This window comes from Alexandromys fortis, unplaced genomic scaffold (genome assembly GCF_014885135.2).
Source record: "Alexandromys fortis isolate MF-2015 unplaced genomic scaffold, M_Fortis_MF-2015_v1.1 scaffold_115, whole genome shotgun sequence".
NCBI lineage: Eukaryota > Metazoa > Chordata > Mammalia > Rodentia > Cricetidae > Alexandromys > Alexandromys fortis.
Genome location: NW_026067989.1, coordinates 3,533,238 through 3,550,202, shown reverse-complemented (window position 1 = coordinate 3,550,202; position 16,965 = coordinate 3,533,238). Strand labels below are relative to the sequence as shown.

General features: G+C 39.9%; 1 protein-coding gene across 12 annotated transcripts in view; it reads left to right on the top strand.

The window, feature by feature from the left end:
- Ralgapa2 (Ral GTPase activating protein catalytic subunit alpha 2) overlaps nt 1-16,965 on the top strand; it is a 266,124-nt gene that overhangs the window by 82,377 nt on the left and 166,782 nt on the right. For all 12 annotated transcript variants that reach the window (XR_007594897.1, XR_007594898.1, XR_007594899.1 and 9 more), the window contains 6 exons: nt 1,730-1,897; nt 2,799-2,936; nt 5,721-5,869; nt 9,080-9,191; nt 13,468-13,705; nt 15,743-15,907. Coding sequence is in view for 9 of the 12 variants with exons in the window: in XM_050159621.1 (XP_050015578.1) it covers nt 1,730-1,897; nt 2,799-2,936; nt 5,721-5,869; nt 9,080-9,191; nt 13,468-13,705; nt 15,743-15,907 (970 nt within the window). In the remaining 3 variants the exon portion in view is untranslated. The remainder of the gene's footprint in view (nt 1-1,729; nt 1,898-2,798; nt 2,937-5,720; nt 5,870-9,079; nt 9,192-13,467; nt 13,706-15,742; nt 15,908-16,965) is intronic.

Here is a 16,965-nt window from a genome sequence, read left to right as displayed (position 1 = left end):
TATATCACTTTATTTTCCGCTATACAAGAACTGTTTCTTGCTCTCTGTGAGGAGGATAGTATGCTATTCCTTTATTTTGGTTTGGATTACTGAGTTTTTACTTTTTGTCAGAACTGATTTAATGGCCCCTGTATTTCCTTCTTTGTAAAGTTTTTCTTAAATAATGTACAATAATAAAAAATGCCAGACTTCAGTCAGAGACTGGGGGCTAAAGTGTTTATAGATCGGATGGACCAATAAAGTGCATAAGAAATAGAGTGGATTGAAGGAAAATAGAGGGGTGGGTTGGCAGATAAATATGTAATAGAGCAAATATTGTTATTGCTAATAACATCAGAGGAATAGGGATATGACTATTCATAGTGAAAAAGTTTTTCATTTGATATTTCTGCAATAAAATTAAGGAAGAAAGTGAAACATGTACTTTGTCATAATTTCTGTGTTTATTGAGTTACATGGCAGAATATTGATTTATTCAATTTTGTAATCTTTTGATAACACGGATGCCTGTGCTCTGGAATTTGATGTGATCTGGCTGATACCTCAGGATGTTTCTCTATCTTATGCACCAATGCTGAAGCGACATCTGCCTGTCATTGGGTCCTTTGTTGTGAAACTTAGGGGTGGTATTTTAAAAATATGTGGGAATTGCTGTAGCTCATTTGTCCTTGTCTGTGTCATTTAAACAGTCATTTGAATATGGGTGGGGGGCAGCCCTTCCTGCCTACCTTGCATTGCAGAAATAGACCCTAAATCTGAGATGCAAAAGACAAATGCATTTCTTCTTCAAAGTCATTTTTTTTCTGTCTTCTTGCATTAAATTATAAATATGTAAGGAGATTCCTTAATATTAAAAAATGCCTTGACTGAGAGATGGTTCCGTTAGTATAATGCTCAGATCCCCTGCATCCTTGTAATACAATGTGGTGCCATGTATCTGTAATCTGTAGCTTCTTGGTCAGCTAGTCTAGCTAAGTTCCATGTTCAGTGAAGGATCCTGTCTGATAAAATAAGACACTGAAACAGTCAAGGAAGGTATCCAGCATTGGCTTCTGGTCTGTGCTTGCACACAGAAAGTATTTTTAAGTTCCTACAAATGTGCACAGTATTACAGGTGGCCAGTCTGGTTAGCATATGTGGGAGTACTTGTTCTGACAATGCAGAAATCTGTCTGGGAAGGAAGTAGAGGGGAAAGGTGGGAAGAAGGAACGTAAGTGGGATGAAAAAGAAGCAAGAGAAGAAGAAGAAAAAGGAAAAACAAGCAAGAAGAGCCCATATCTGTAGCCGTCTCCAACTTCTGTGGTGTTAACTAACCCCACCATGGCCATTTTTACTCTACACCTGAGTGCAGAGCCTGGAGCAGGTAATGAAGTCAGCTCCCATGCCTGCCATAGTCTCTTTCTGGCTTTACAAACCATTTCTGATTTTTTTAAAGGAAAATTACAAGTTTAGTTATAATTATTTTATATAGACAGTTAAAATACCTGCATAGGTATTTTAAAGCTACCCGGAATATAGAGGAACCTATGAAACATCATCATTTTTCTGTTCCAATTATAACAATGTCTTTTTCTTCCAGATGAGTGGTATGTAGAAAGGTGTGTATGTGGTCTCTGTACAAGTTAAATGTTTCTGAAGTTGGTAATGGAAATTTCTGTGGCTTTATGATGATCTGAGAGTGTGGCATTAAAGAGTGTTTTGTTTTGTTTTTGTTTTTTTGTTTTTCCAGGCATTTTTGTTGCCTTCCTGTGAGATATCTGTAACAAGAAAAGTAGTGCAAGTATACAGGAAGTGGATTCTCCAGAACAAACCGGTGTTCATGGAGGAACCAGATAAAAAGGATGTTGCCCAGGAAGATGCTGACAAATTAGGACTCTCAGAGACTGACTCCAAGGAGGTAACATTATCACTCAGTCTCTGAGTTGAGGGTACATACCTGTATACAAAGTAGACCTGCTCATTCAAGGGTCCTACTCTGCCCACGAAGACAGGTGGGAACAAGACATTCTCAGGCTGTTGGTTCTGTGAGGACCTGCCTTAGAAGTGTCGTTCATGCTGCATCTTTGGTAGGCAGTTCTCTCCTTCACCCTTAGCTTAGGCCCACAGGAACATGGCCACTTTCTTAATCACTGTTGCAAGACAGATGTTTTCTCATAATTTGCAATTCTCTCTGTGAGATTGAAAAGCTGTTATCCTCTTTTTGGCTTATTTAAATAAATAGTTGTTGGAAAAATTAAACATAGAATATTTTGCCAGACTTGTCTTTGGCAGTTCTCTGTCCAGAAGAAATCTGTATCCAATGTTTGGAGAGATTAACCGAGTAAAGAGCAAGTACTTCTGGTGCGTCAGCAGTGTTGCCTTCCAGCAGGAGGCACTGTCCCCTTCAAGGCTCAGGCCTGAGTAAATCTAAAATGACGGTATAGAACACCCTCCAACACAAAAGAAACAAATTACATTTGTCTTCCTGATGCAATTAACTTAGAATATTTAAAATTCTTAGCTACAGACTTAAAAAATTTAAATATCTGAATTGATTCTGTTGTTTTGATGTTTTAGTATTGGGGAAATCATTTTAGAAACTAGTTATGAGGTTAGGTCAACAGTGAGCTGGTAGAATTTGTGTGTGTAGAGGCCCAGTTTCTGTGTCCCAGGATCAGGCAAACTTGACTCTCCCAGCAAACAGTAAGGGTTGAGGCCACCTTGGGTGGTAGAGGTTGAGTTCTAAGCAGAGTTTAAAGGACCAAGTATGTAAACTTAGGTTTCTCTATACTTGGCTAATGTTTTATTGTCTTCTGAAGGCCTCATCTGAAAGTTCTGGCCACAAACGGTCATCCAGCTGGGGACGTACCTATTCGTTCACAAGTGCCATGAGCAGAGGCTGTGTGACAGAGGAGGACAACACAAATGTGAAAGCTGGGGCCCAGGCTATGCTGCAGGTATGGTGCCATAGTGACACAGAGCCAGCCCTGGTGGAGAAGACAGTTTGAACATTTTGTTTAATTAGAGTAATGTCATATGAAGTGCACTGGTATTTTGAGTATCAGGCAATAGAGGACCATTATGTTCTAAGATTTTTTTTTTCCCATCTACAAATGAAAAGTTTTTTTTTTCTAGTCAAAAAGAAAATGTAAGAATTGGTTGCAGGTTTTTTGAGAATGATTATTTTATAGTGAATGTGAAGTATATATGATTTATACCCTAAAGTGTCTTCCGAGGACATCTGAATAGTTATTTGGATTTTAATTTGTAAGACCTTATTTCCTATGTGGGCGTGTGTGTATATATGCACACACACACACCTGTGCAAGCACACGTACACACAGAGAAAGCAAGAGAAACAAATAAAAATAAATCTTTAAAAAAAAGGAGTAAAGATGATTTTACTCTTGTAGCTACAGAGAACATTGCTGTAGTTCATCCTTATAGCCTATGATCTTGACACAGTCACTCAGAGGGGTCCTTGCCCTTTGTCCCTGTAGCTCTCTCCATGTGGACTCCAGTCATCCTGTAGCTCTACAGCTTGAAGAGTTGCTTAGTGAGGATTTACACTGTTTTTGTTCTTCTTGTATTCAGTAACTTGTCTCTTGAGTGTTGCTCCTGGGGAAAGGGGCTTGATGGAGGTCTAATGAGAGTGTTCTTCTACTGCTGCTGGGGATGAGTACAGTTTGGATGTATACTTTGATTGTTTGGTGTTACCTTAACTGGTGCCAATACAGTGACAAGTATTCATGTGTTAGCTTCTTGAGGCTATTATTAAAAGTAAAAGTGTAGTATATGAAGATTTTTCATTAGGAATGGTAGAATTTTGAAATTCTTGAAGGCAATACATTAAATTAAAAGGCTTTGTATTATAGTATGTTATTTGTGATTTACTCATATAGAACATTGTCACTAAAACTGCTTTAGTTTGTTAATCAGAGGATTCTTTGTTTTCTTTTTTCTAATTCAAAGCCTTATTTAGATTCACATTGTGTTTGTATCTGGTAGTGATTGGTGATTCTTTTTCCTATAAAATTGGGACATGAAACTTTTTTCATCTTAGAAATGTTAAATCTTAAAGGCTGTCATCAGTTTTTTATGTGTGTTGGTTAGAACCTGTCTGGTCAACCTATGTGGTTTTTTGGGATTTCCAGAAAAGCTGGGTTTGTTCACATTACCTCATTGCTTATACTATTTTACTAAAGGAGACTTACAAAGGATTATGCATATAGATAGATAGAATCCACATGATCTGTTTTATGTGTACCTTTTGCTGAAATATATGTCTTTGTACCACATACATACCTGGTGCTGAGGCCAGAAAAGGACATTGGATTCCTTGGAACTGGAGTTGCAGATGGTTGGGAGCCACTGTATGGGTGCTGAGAATCAAACCCAGGTTTTCTGAAAGAGCAGTCAGTGTTCTAAACACTAAGTTATCTCTCTAACCCTACCCATTTTTAACACCAAGTTGACAACAATGAATATCTGAAATTGATGGGCCACTGGTGTCATCTTATGAATGCTGATGTGTTCCGTCAGTGTAGGAAGCAGCAATTTACTGTCTGAGAACTGAGACAGAATAGAGAACCTAGATCCCAAAGATCTGGGGCCGAGCATAGAATAGTCATCTGACTCTCTTATTGTTCCTTTGTAATATTCTTTTATCTTATGAATTTGCTGAGACTATTGTTTCTTGCTGCATAATAGATTTCTACTATTTAAAAAAGCCCTGTAGCAAATGGTAGAACTTTTGCTATACTGTGTGAGGACTGAAGTTTCGAGAAGCCAGATGGGCTTCGCAGCCCATCTATAATTCTACTGCTAGGGAAGTAGAGACCAGAAATCCCTGAAAGAAGTTAGCTAGCCAACTAAGCAGAAACTGAACTGAGTTCAGGGAGAGACCCTACTTCATTATAGAAGATGCAGAGGCAGTGAAGAAGACACCTGATGTCAGTTTTCTGTTTTGGATCTCCACATGCACATATGTTCAGCTCCCACTCCCACAGGAACACAAACATACAGACACATACCACATGCACTGCCAAAAAAGAAGAAGAAGAAGAAGAAGAAGAAGAAGAAGAAGAAGAAGAAGAAGAAGAAGAGGAAGAGGAAGAGGAAGAGGAAGAGGAAGAGGAAGAGGAAAGGAAAAAAGAAAAGTCCTGATCCTAGAAGATGTAACATCAACCATGTGGCATTGTCTGCTTCCAAGCACAGTGCTCCTCTCCGCTCAGTCGTTACGCCTCTTGTGGACACTTGCAATATTCCATCAGGAAGCAGGTTTCATATACCGTGCCAGGAACTTCTGTCAGCTTGGTTTACTATAAATTGATTCTTATTCCTCCAACTTAATGTCTTAAATTCACCTTAGAAAAACAATTATAGCACTGTTTTCTACCCACGGGCCTCTTTGACCTTCTGTCCATTCCAGACCTTCTCACCCTGACACAATGGTCCTGTTTTTTCTTTTTTTCTAATTGTTGCTGTTGTTTTATTATTACTGTTGAAAGATAAAACAAGTTCAAATATTTTATGACTCATGCCTAAAGTAACAATGCGTATATGGAATAATAGAGAAAGGCCTTTTAGGTGTCTACCTAGGCAATTATAAGGGGCGAGCTACAATACCTGGATCATGTATTGGTGTCACCGCTGTCTTGGAAGAGTGTGAAAATAACTCAAAGGGATTCATTGCTCATATGATTAGTTGTATTTTCTAATGTAAAATTGTTGGCTTTAAGGTCTTTCTTACAAATGCTGCGAATGTCTTTTTGCTGGAGCCATGTGCTGAGGTCCCCATGCTCCTGAGAGAACAAGTGGATGCTTGCAAGGCTGTGCTGATTATTTTTCGGCGTATGATAATGGAACTCACAATGAATCAAAAGACATGGTAAGTTTATCTCAGATTAACATCAAACAGCTACCTTTTCTTTATGGTATAATCAAAGTGTTAAGGTTTCCATTTACCAAATGTCTTCACAAAACTGGCAACAAGATAAGCAGCCGCCCCTTGGCAGCTTTTATGGATTGTCGCAAAGGGAACTAACTGCCCAGCACTTGGATAATTCATTTATTTCCATTACTGTTTGTAGAAATGCTCTTGAATAGGAGTTAGTGTTACATTACTTAGTAGTGGAGTTTGCCATTTTAAACTGTTATCAGACAGTTTTATGATAAATGGTGTGTGCTTTGTAATATGATTCTTTATAAGCTCAAGTTTTTGTTGTCCCGAAGTGCTATAAACTTGAGTTTTATTCCTTCAACTTGGTATTTTAAATTCACTTTGTCACAACAGTTCTTTTAACTAATACATTATCAGAGTGACAGAAAAGTACAGTCAAAAAGTATGTCTTCACTGTTTTTTTTCCTTCCCTTTTTTTCTTTTGCTGTTTTTCTCTTAATTGTGTTCTTAAAGATAAAATGTGTTAGATGTTTTCCATGCCTGTCTTCTATAGTGGATAACTCCACATCACCCTCAGTGTTCTCAGTGATAGACCAGCAAGGCCTGAGCCATGTCTTCTCCCCCTTGTCTTCACATGTAGCCTGTTTTAGAAATGCCTCTTGGGTCTGCCTAGTATGTTCATATTACTTAGCCACCTGTAAAACTACTACAGGTGCCCTTATATCTCACATTCTAGAGCTTTGCGGCTACTGCGGTTCTGTGGCAGGGAAATCCTTTCTGCTGTAGAAACTTTTCTAGGACCTCTTTTATAGATGCCCTAGAGCCAGTACTGTTGTCTATCCACAGTAGGTGGAAAACCCTAAAAACAAGGCAAGCATGAGGTATTAGAGACCATAGGCCACCAAGAGGAGGGAAGGGTGGACCCAGAGGAATTCTGCCTTATAAAAAGTTCACAAATATCAAAATGAAGATTTGAAAGTATAAATAACAAGGTCTTTAAATTAGTATTCTTACCAAGTCAAGTGCTGTAAGTTTGGAAACATTACACCCATGCTCAGTGTGATGTAAACCCAGCCGTATCATAGTGGTCCAAATAACTCTGTGGGAAATGCTCTCAGCTGGATGATGCTCCCTGTACCACAGCTGTGTGAATAGTATTTCTCTGTTTCTTTTCTTAGAAAGTGATGAATTCTGTATACATCGTACAGCAAACATTATCTTTTTTTTGTCATTTTATTCTGATGAAAATTTAGGAAGTCAAATAAAGCAAATGTTTTTCCCTTTAGTAATTTAGAGGTTTCCAGATACATGTATAAACAGACATTTGTAGAAATAAGTAAAAGTAGAAACTAAACATGGTAGAGAACAGAAAGGGGCATGGTCTGCTTCCCAGACAGACTTTCTGAATATTTAAGTTCCAAATGACCGATGCTTTCTTTTGTTTCCTTCCCCTTCTTTATCCTCCTCCCCTTTCTTTTCTCCTCTTTCCTTCCCTGTCTCTCTGTTTCTTTTGTTTCCATTTATTAATTAACTCCCGAGCATCTATTATGAACACACAGTGGTGCACTAAATAACATGCCCCACTGTGACAGGGGCCTGGGTATCCTGACTGAATGGCAGGCCATCTCCAGCTCTGTCATTTCTTTTCTCTCTTCTCTTTAGACTTGCTGTCCTGTGCTGTGCACATGTGTCTCTAGATCAAGATGGTGCATTTGTCTTCCTCCTCCATTGCTGCACGAGTTCCAATTGGTCTTATTAATAAAAACCCAGAGCCAGATATCAGAGCAAATGCTGAAAGATCAGAGAGAAAGGAGCAAGCCAACTCTTGCCTTATTAACTCCTCAGCCGAAATGGGGCTGAGCTCCTCTCTTCTGCCTGATATTGTTCTCTCTGCCCAGCCATATCACTTTCTGTTTGTCTGTACAGACCTCCAGACCTCTATGGTTAACTAGTGGCTAACTCTACCCTCTGATTTTCAGGCAAGGTTTATTTGTTAGAGCACAAACAAAATATCATCCACTTCATATTTCAGTGTCTGTAAACAGTGCAAAACAGATGGCATAGAGTGCTGGGAGAATAATGTTAACACTTTAGTAAACCCGGGACTAAAAGCCCAATGGAGTCAGATACCAAATGAGCAGATAGTAAATTCCCAGAGGTCATTATACCACGAGAAGGTTACTGAGATTCTGCATTATCAGTCCACTGCGTAGACACAGGAGAAAAGAAACCACAGATCCCTTTGTCTGACCTGAACCAGACTGCTCTGTCATAGTCTTCCTTTTTTCACTAGAGAGTAGGAAGAACAAGAAGAAAGTAGTGCAAGTGAATAAATGGTTAGGTCTCAAAACCTTACAAGAACCAGAGTGATTTCCTTAGAGAATGCATGAACTTCTTCTCTGCTCAGAAGATAATATATTTTCCATCCCTATATAGTCATGGGTATGAGAAACATAACTTGGCTATGTAAGAAAGAAAAAATGAACTTCTGCTGTTTTAAACACCAATGGTCATAATTAGCAGTTTGATGTTGATTCTTTAAGCCTATTATGTAAAGTCCCCTTCTGTAAGACTGAAAATGGTGACCGAGTTATGGTGACCACAGCTGTCCCAGGTGTGCTCTGTGGTTTAGGCAAGGTCTACCAGGCACAAATACACTGCCCATCAGTGTTTAGTCCTGACCTTTCCAAACTCCTCCTGCCTTCTCCAGGAACCACAGTCATGCAGTGTTATTGACTGCCTGTGTCCTCATAGGAAAGACCAGAGTCAGTTTTGTTTTTATTACAAAGGCAGATGGGGGACTCTACAGGTTAAGTAACAAAATGATGGAGAAAGTCAGAGTCCTGAATAAGTTCTGTCTGGTACAGCTATTCCCTTGGTGAGTGCCCTGGTGTGCTGCTCCAACTGGGGAAAACTATCTTTTCCTCCTTCCTGCAAAGAGAAAAGTCAGGCTGGGAGATGTCTGGAAGATGCCATCCTGCCAATTGGCATGGATGTAGAAAGCATGTTTGTAGAAATGTGGTAACATAAAGTAGTTTATGCGGATAAAATATGATCTTATTGTCTAACTGACACCTAGACTTTTAATACTTTGAGATAATATGTGATTATCAGTGTTGCTGACTGCAGAGATCCCATACCTATAAAGTGCTTTGGAGATGTGATTACTAATATGAGCTTTTATTTTGGGTGGCCCAGGGAGCAGATGTTGCAAATCCTTCTCAGGATAACAGAAGCTGTCATGCAGAAGCCAAAGGATAAGCATGTAAAGGACTTGTTTGCCCAGAGTTTGGCAGGGTTGCTTTTCAGGGTAAGTCTTTTTTATTAAACACTGGAAATGCAGAATTAGAGCAGACTTGGCAAATTAGTTTTAATTACTGAGATTTTACATGTTATATCAAATTAACTTTGCATTTTTAGAAATTTTCCTTCTTAACTTTGTTCTAAATGTTGTGTTCTGTTTTTCACAGTTAACATTGGGGTTTTTAGGCTTCCCTTTCTACCATCTCCTTCCTCTTGGTTTTCTTGAGAATGACAGGAGTTGAACATCCTAGTTGGGGAGAAAGCTAGATTGACAGTTACAGGATAAATAGAAATATGGAAACGGCATGTAAATTTGAGGCCATCCTTGTGTCAAGTAACTGTATGTAAAGCCTCGGACTGGATGGAGTGACTGTGAGAGAGAACATTTGCATAGGAGGATGAAGGCTTCTCTGCGCTTGATAGAAGAGAGCGAGCCAGAGATACTGAGCAGGGAGGCCCAGTTTGCTGAGGGCAAAGCTAGAGTAGATTGTTCTAGATGCCCAGGGAAGTAAGCAAAGCCAGGTGACCTTTGGATCTGATAAGATGTGGGAGGTTGAAAATGTTCAGAGAATGTCCAAAGAATTGAAGTCTACTTGAATCAGGAAGTAGAGGTAGCAATAGTGGATATGACTTCTAAGAGCTCTTGATATGGAAGGGAGGAGAAAGGAGAACTCTCTGGAGGGGCGCTGTGTTTGGAGGGTGAGGTTTGAGCAGGTGATTCTTAAGTGTTGGCTTGCCAGTGCCATGTTCTAGTGAAAGAGGTCAGGAAGTATTGGTACAGAGGGAGGAGCACCTCAGGATCTGGGAGGGTTGGATGACTCTCAGTATGAGCTGAGACCCGAAGAAGTACCAGTACTTTCTGCCCCAGTGGGAACAGGGTCAAGAGTATACATAGGCTGCCAGCTGATGGGTTGCCCAGGGAATTAGCCTCAGGCTACACAGCTTTTTACAGGGTTCATAAAGTTCATTAATATTTCTAGAAAAGAACAGTGTGCAAAACTATGGAAATGTATGACATTCTTCTATATTAGGCCTGACCTTGAGTAATCTGATAGGTGGGAGCACCGTGAGCTGAAATGATGCCTGAGAAAGGAAACATTCTCTTCTCCATTCATGGCTTTTGGATGATACATATTAAGAGTACTTATATAGTATAGGTAGTGTGTGTAGAGGCTGCAGAAGGAATTGGCATGTGCTCACTTGCCTCACTGGTGTTCTCTCTTCCTTTGACTGACTTGCCCAGCTCATGGGTATATGTGATGGGAGAATACATACATTTTTATTTGAATTTTTTTTTCAAGTTCAGGGCTCACTATGAGCCTTGGTTGGCCCAGACTTTTAATTCTATTGCTTCAGTCATCCAAGTGCTAGGGATTATATGCTTGTGTTATTATACTCTGACTAATGGGTTTTGTTTTTGTTTGTAGTAAACCAACCTAGTTTGTTGATGCTACTACTTTGCTGCCTGCATGGATATACAGACACTCTGCACTGTGCTCTATCTGCGCAGCATCTCACTGTCAGCACCTGAGCTCCCAGTCCTGGCGCTTGGTTGTCAAGTAGGCATGAGCTAAAGCCAGTGTCAAGCCTGATTTTCACCAGTTGTCTGGCCTTGTACCTGTTATGTGTGTTGAAATTAGAAAGTGAATTTGTGTTTGTTGCAGGATTAAGAATGAATCTATTCTGTAATTGTTATTTGTATTTGTTTGTTTGGGTTGGGATGGGATGGGTCAGGAGAGAATTCCCTTAGTGGAGTGTTCTCATCAGATCTTTCTTGTACCATTTTTTGGCCCTTGATTGCTTATGATTCTAATGCATTTTGGAAATGAGTACAGAAAAAAGGATGCTTAGATTTAGAATTGACCATGGAAGAGTAGAGGAAGGCTGAACTTCGTAGAGCTTGACAGATCCCGGTTGTGACTCTGGTCCTGGCATCGCTGGCTTGGTGGCCTTGAGCACCACCTCATCTTCTGTGTCCCTGCCTGCTCTGCAGTCAAGAGGGGACAACATGGGAAGTGCTATAGATTTGTAATCATTGGTTGACTTCCAATGTCCTTGGGTGAGATATGAGGAGGGAAATGGTTGTCCCCTAAGTGACACATTATAGTGAAGATACACTAATTCAGTTGTTGTACAGATGAAAATGGCTAGATATTTGTGTTTTTGTTTTTTATAGTAAAGAACTAGTAGAGGGTAAAGAATTAAGTTTAAGTTGCCATTATCCTTTTTCCTACTCTTCCTGGTAGTGTTTATTTTTCCTCTGTTATATAGATAATCTAGGTTAACAAAATTTCTTCTAATGATGGTTGAATTTATCTCATTTAAAAAACTACCAAATAATGGTGATTGCCTCCAGTGATGTTATAGCTTGTTCTCAATCCTAGTTAGACAATATGATGTAAGTTCTGAAGGTGATCAGGAAGCATGGCTTCTCCTGTCTATAATAGGATCCAGTACTTGACAGTGTTCAGTGTCCTTGAGAGTGGGGGAGGTTAGGGGAGAGGAGGTGGTTGGTTATCAGTTGCTGTCGCTGAGGCGGGGTGTGTTCCCGTGGTTCCTGGGCTGAGCTGAATCTAATTAAACACTGAGTGTCAGTGCTGAGGGACCTTGACTTTGATGAGAAGTGTAACTCTAGAAAGGCCAGCTGACTCTCTGCAGGGCTCAAACCAAGTTAGTAGCACAACCTAGTGCTGAGACCATCACTCTCACTTCCTTTTGGAAAAGGGTAATCGATTGAAAGGCTGTCCTCCTTCTGTGTTCCTCCATCCCATTCCCCCTCAACTAGCTTCGAGGATTTTGCCCCATGTCCAATTGTGAATTTTGTTGATGATTTATAGGTCCATATACATGTTTGTGACATTGGCTATGACAAATTCTCTAAACTGCGAGAAGTCACCTCGCCTCTGCCTTCCTTCTTCTTTCCCTCCTTCCCACCTCCATCCCTTTCTCTCTCTCTTCTTTTTGTTATTTGAGAGGTCTCACCTGGCCTAGAACTCACTGTATAGACCAAGCTGGTCTTGCACTTACAGCCTGCCTCTGCTGGAACTAAAGCCAAGTGCCACCACATCATTCCTTTATTTTTTATAGCTTAGTAAAGTGATTTCCAGTTTTGACGTCTTACTACACCAAGACAGCCATCTGGTTTTGTTCCTGCTAACAGAACTGCAGCATAATGGGAGGTGATTTCTAGTGACTTCTACAGCCTCTGCCTTCTCCTCTTACTCCACTAAGATTATATCTAGTGATCTAATATTGGGTCAGTTTTATTATCCTAATATTTTACTGAGCATTTTTGTTAAGGCTAAAATGCCAGTTTCTGTCTATACATTTTTAAAATCATGTCTTCAAAAGTTTAAGACTATCACCAGAAAGCAGTAAATTAATAATCTTCATATAATAGAAAATACTGATCTAATAATAAAATTGATCCAATTTTAGATCAAAATTAGTAATCAGTGATTGACTTCTTTCATGATGTTGTGCTACAAGTGCCTTTGGACTGCCCTGAATACAGCAGGTGGATAATCAGGAAGCCAACCAAGGGATCTGTGCCGGACATAAAGACAAAAGAGTACACAACATTTAGAAGGAAGGGGAACCATAGAAATGGATAACCAAAACCCAGGTGGAAAGTGAAGAGCTGTCAGAAGGAAAAATTCAAAACCACCTGACTGGGAGATGAGGAAGTAGGAAAGTTAGACTTCAATAGAGGAGGGAGAATGGCTGTAAGCAGAGGGGAATATCTACTTCAAAGAGAGTGTGTTGGTTTTTAAAAGGAGGAAGAAATACAGCATGTAGCTCAGGATAGTTTGGCTTAATAGAAGCACAGGATTCTGAGAAGGAACTCAGAGTGGGGGTAGGAATGCCCCCTTGGAAGACAGCACAGATGGAGGTGACGCTGGTTAAATACTGTTGGACTGAAGGTATTGGGGACTGAGGTCAAAGGGAAGCCTCATTTAATGAGTTGTCTTGATTCTGTATCAAGCCCAGCTGCTCAAAGTCATGTTGTACTCAAGTTGAGAAGATTACACATAGAGGAAGATGTCTGCCGTAGCCTCTTTGGTGATGGCAAAGAGCCGCCTTCAGAAGCTGAGTAGTCACTGGACAAAGGGTTTTATGTTCTTACCTATATTAGCAGCACAGGACATGCACTTTAGAATAATATTTCCTCAGATAATTCATCTAACATAATTCAAATCCTCGTTACGGTTGGTCAAAAGTAAGAAAAACAATGAAAGGATATTAATGTTTTTGTTAAAAATCATCTATCTGGTTGGTTTCAGACACTTATCGTGGCTTGGATCCGAGCAAACCTCTGCGTGTACATTTCTCGGGAGCTTTGGGATGACTTTCTAGGTGTGCTGTCGTCCCTCACAGAGTGGGAGGAGCTCATCACCGAGTGGTCCAACATCATGGACTCTTTGACAGCGGTGCTCGCAAGGACTGTGTACGGAGTTGAGATGACAAACCTACCTCTAGATAAATTAAGTGAACAGAAGGAGAAGAAGCAGCGTGGCAAAGGTATTTATGCTTTTTAGGACAGCTGCAGTGGTGTTTATACACACAAGCCATTAATGCATTGTATTTCATAATGAGCTGAACTAGCTGCATAGTGTCTTTGGTGTTTTGAGACAGGGTTTCTCTGTGTAACTTTGGAGCCTGTCCTAGAAGTTGCTCTGTAGACCAGGCTAGCCTTGAACTCACAGAGCTCTGCCTTCCTCTGCCTCCCGAGTGCTGGGATTAAAGGTGTGTGCCACCACCGCCCTGCTGCATCATGTCTTTTTAAATACTAAAACTGGTGACTATCTAAAGAGACTGTGGAAGAAGAAAAATGAGAGAGAAGTACTGATAACAGGAGTAGCAATGACCAGTGCTTTGCACATGGACTTCATCATTATGAAAGCTCTTTTAGATAGTTCTGTGTCACAGACAGAAAACCCAAAATACAAAGACTTTCTAGTGATTGACATCAAAGCTAGTCAAGTCAGGCCCAAGGTACTACTCAGATCTGTTCTGCTGCCTCCCTGGAAAATGTGGAGGAATTCAAAGTGCTTGAGATTGGACCCATCTTGGCTTTATTGTGCTTTATTAAGCTGTTTTCAGAAGTAAAAGTAATAATTTTGAGTTATTAAACAGTGGAAGTTCCTGTTGGAGATTGCAGTTGGTATCCCCTTGTCTTCATTACAGTTCCTAAGGAGTGTAGTGCTTGAGTTAACTTGTCTACTCCAGTTATACTGTGCAGACTAGAGCTGCTCATTCAGACGCGTATGGTACATATTAAATGGAAAAGGAAATAGGATAAAGTGGGAAGGAGCTGCGGGTATGGTTAAATGCTAGAATGCATTCTATGGAGCCTATGGGCTTGCTAGGGAAACATGCGGAGATGACTTTGGATATGACCTTGATGTTCTCAGGGTTATATCAAACAGAATCAGAGTGCAGAGGTAAAAACAATGGGTTTCCTTGGATGACAAATAACTTCCTTTGGTTCTGGAACCTGGAAGGCATCTTTCCTTCAAAGCTTTGTCAAGTTACACATGGTCACAACAGATTATGTTTTAGTAATAATAACCTTATTGTAGACTGTATCAGTTAGTTTTTGCTATGTGACAAATCACTCCAAGGCTCGCTAGCTTTACATAGTCACTGTTAGTCTGATTTTATGAGCTGATACCTTGGGTTGCATGTTTTCATTTGATTCACTCTGTGCTGTGGCCACTTAGGCTGCTCTGCTTCTAGGAACTGACTGGCTGTCAGCCAAGGCAGTGATTGTGACTCTGCTACGTGCTTCATCCAGCAGATTGGCATGTGCTTGTTAATACAACGTTACAGAAGTAGGTTTTTCAGGTCTCACTTCTTTAGTTTTATTACCAAAGTATGATGAAATCCAGAGTCAATGAGAACAAAGGATGTGGATACAGGGAAATGTGAATTAATTCTAGCGATGTGTTAACCATATACATGGGCTAGGGGCTGGCTTACAATGTGTTTATTGACGTCTGAAAATGGTTTGCCAAAGCCCCAGTTAGTAAAAAGCAGCTAGAAGCTGAAGCAAAATAGCTTATGTTCATAGCATTCCACTGGAATGGCTTAATCCTAGTTTAGATTTAGTCTATGTAGTGCAGTAATTTTCTAACATTGCTTTAGCAACAAGTTATTTTTTTTTCACAGTTGAAACTAAACAGGAATCTTAAAAAAAAAAAAATACACACTAGCCTAGATGTCTTTATTCTCTTCTGGATCTCTCTTGCATGACTGACTGTTCTTACAATGGGAAAGATTGGTTAATACGTACTTTTGCATGTGGAAGTAAATACTATGAAGATACAATTTTCATGAAGCTGCTAGGAATTAAAAATACTTTGGTATCAAATATTTTGAGGTTACTGATGTATCTTCCTGAACTGCAGCACGAGGAAGCAGGACTTAATTTGCAGCAGGGGATCTGCTGGTGCAGTGTTGTACGTAGGCCGTTTCTTTACTGCTGGTAATTTGTAATTGTATGATTGCCATTAAATTCAGCTTTTTGATTGTTTTTCTCCTCTTACCCTTTATTAGGTTGTGTTCTAGATTCCCAAAAAGGGGCCGCTGTGGGTAGATCCTTTTCTCTCAGCTGGCGTAGCCATCCTGATATGACAGAGCCAATGAGATTCAGAAGTGCTACCACATCTGGAGCACCAGGAGTTGAGAAGGCCAGAAATATTGTTCGCCAAAAAGCAACTGGTAAATACTTGCTTAAATATCATTAAACAAAACTAATTGCTATTTAAGTAAATTTATAGGAATAAGTATTTTAAAGTTCTACTCGGAATTTAAATATTAGATCTTTTATTAAATGAAATCTGTCAATACCTTTTAAACTTTCTGTTCTGCTTACTTCTGAAGCCTCAGGTTTTATTATTTGTTTCTAAAGTCTCTACTGTGGAAGGGAGCATGATAAATGCTCCTGTAGCCTCAGTGATGCCGTTGCTAGGCACTGCGCCTTGTAGAGTGTGCGATAACTGGTTCCAGCAAAGGAAAGGAGGGTGACACTTGGTTTTAGGAATGAACGGAGACATTCTCGCTTTTTACTTCTTTAAAAACATTGAACGTCCTATGCCTATAGATGCTGCTTTTACAGTCTATTTGAACTAGTACTGTTACTTGGTTGAGGGTGATCAGACAGCTTTGTTACATTTTACTATGGCAAGAGACAAATCTTTAAAAGGGAAGCTGATATTCAGAACAAAGGCTATAAGGTTCTCTCTTCCCTTCGTACTCTGATGTAGGATTGAAACCACCTTTATCTCAGTTTCTTACAGTTTCTCTCATCAGCAGCACCATGCAATTAGAGTTGGAAGTCAACAGCTTCAGAAAAGCTTACATAGGTTCCTCAGGCCATAAAACAAATATTTGTTGAGTTTAACATATTTTGTTCATTGTTTGTTAAAAGCCTGATATAGATGGTTTAGCATCCTGTTGACAGTGCCTGTAACATCCTCATTATTTATCCCTTAGCATTTATTGGTAATAGTCTTCTTAATTGTCTCCACCACCTATTCTATTTCTTTTCCTTCATTCTGTCTCCTAAAACGAAACTCAGTTTCAAAAAACATTCAGCACTGAGGATGCCCACTGACTTCCTGTCTCAGTTCAACTTCTACAGCCTTCCCTGCCGTCATGGAACCCTTCAGTGACAGCGATCAGAAGCATGTGGTAAAGGCAGCGTCCTTCTCAAGCTGTGCTTATGCTGCCTTCGCACCCCTGAATTCCAAGTATAAGCACTAATCCCCACACACTGC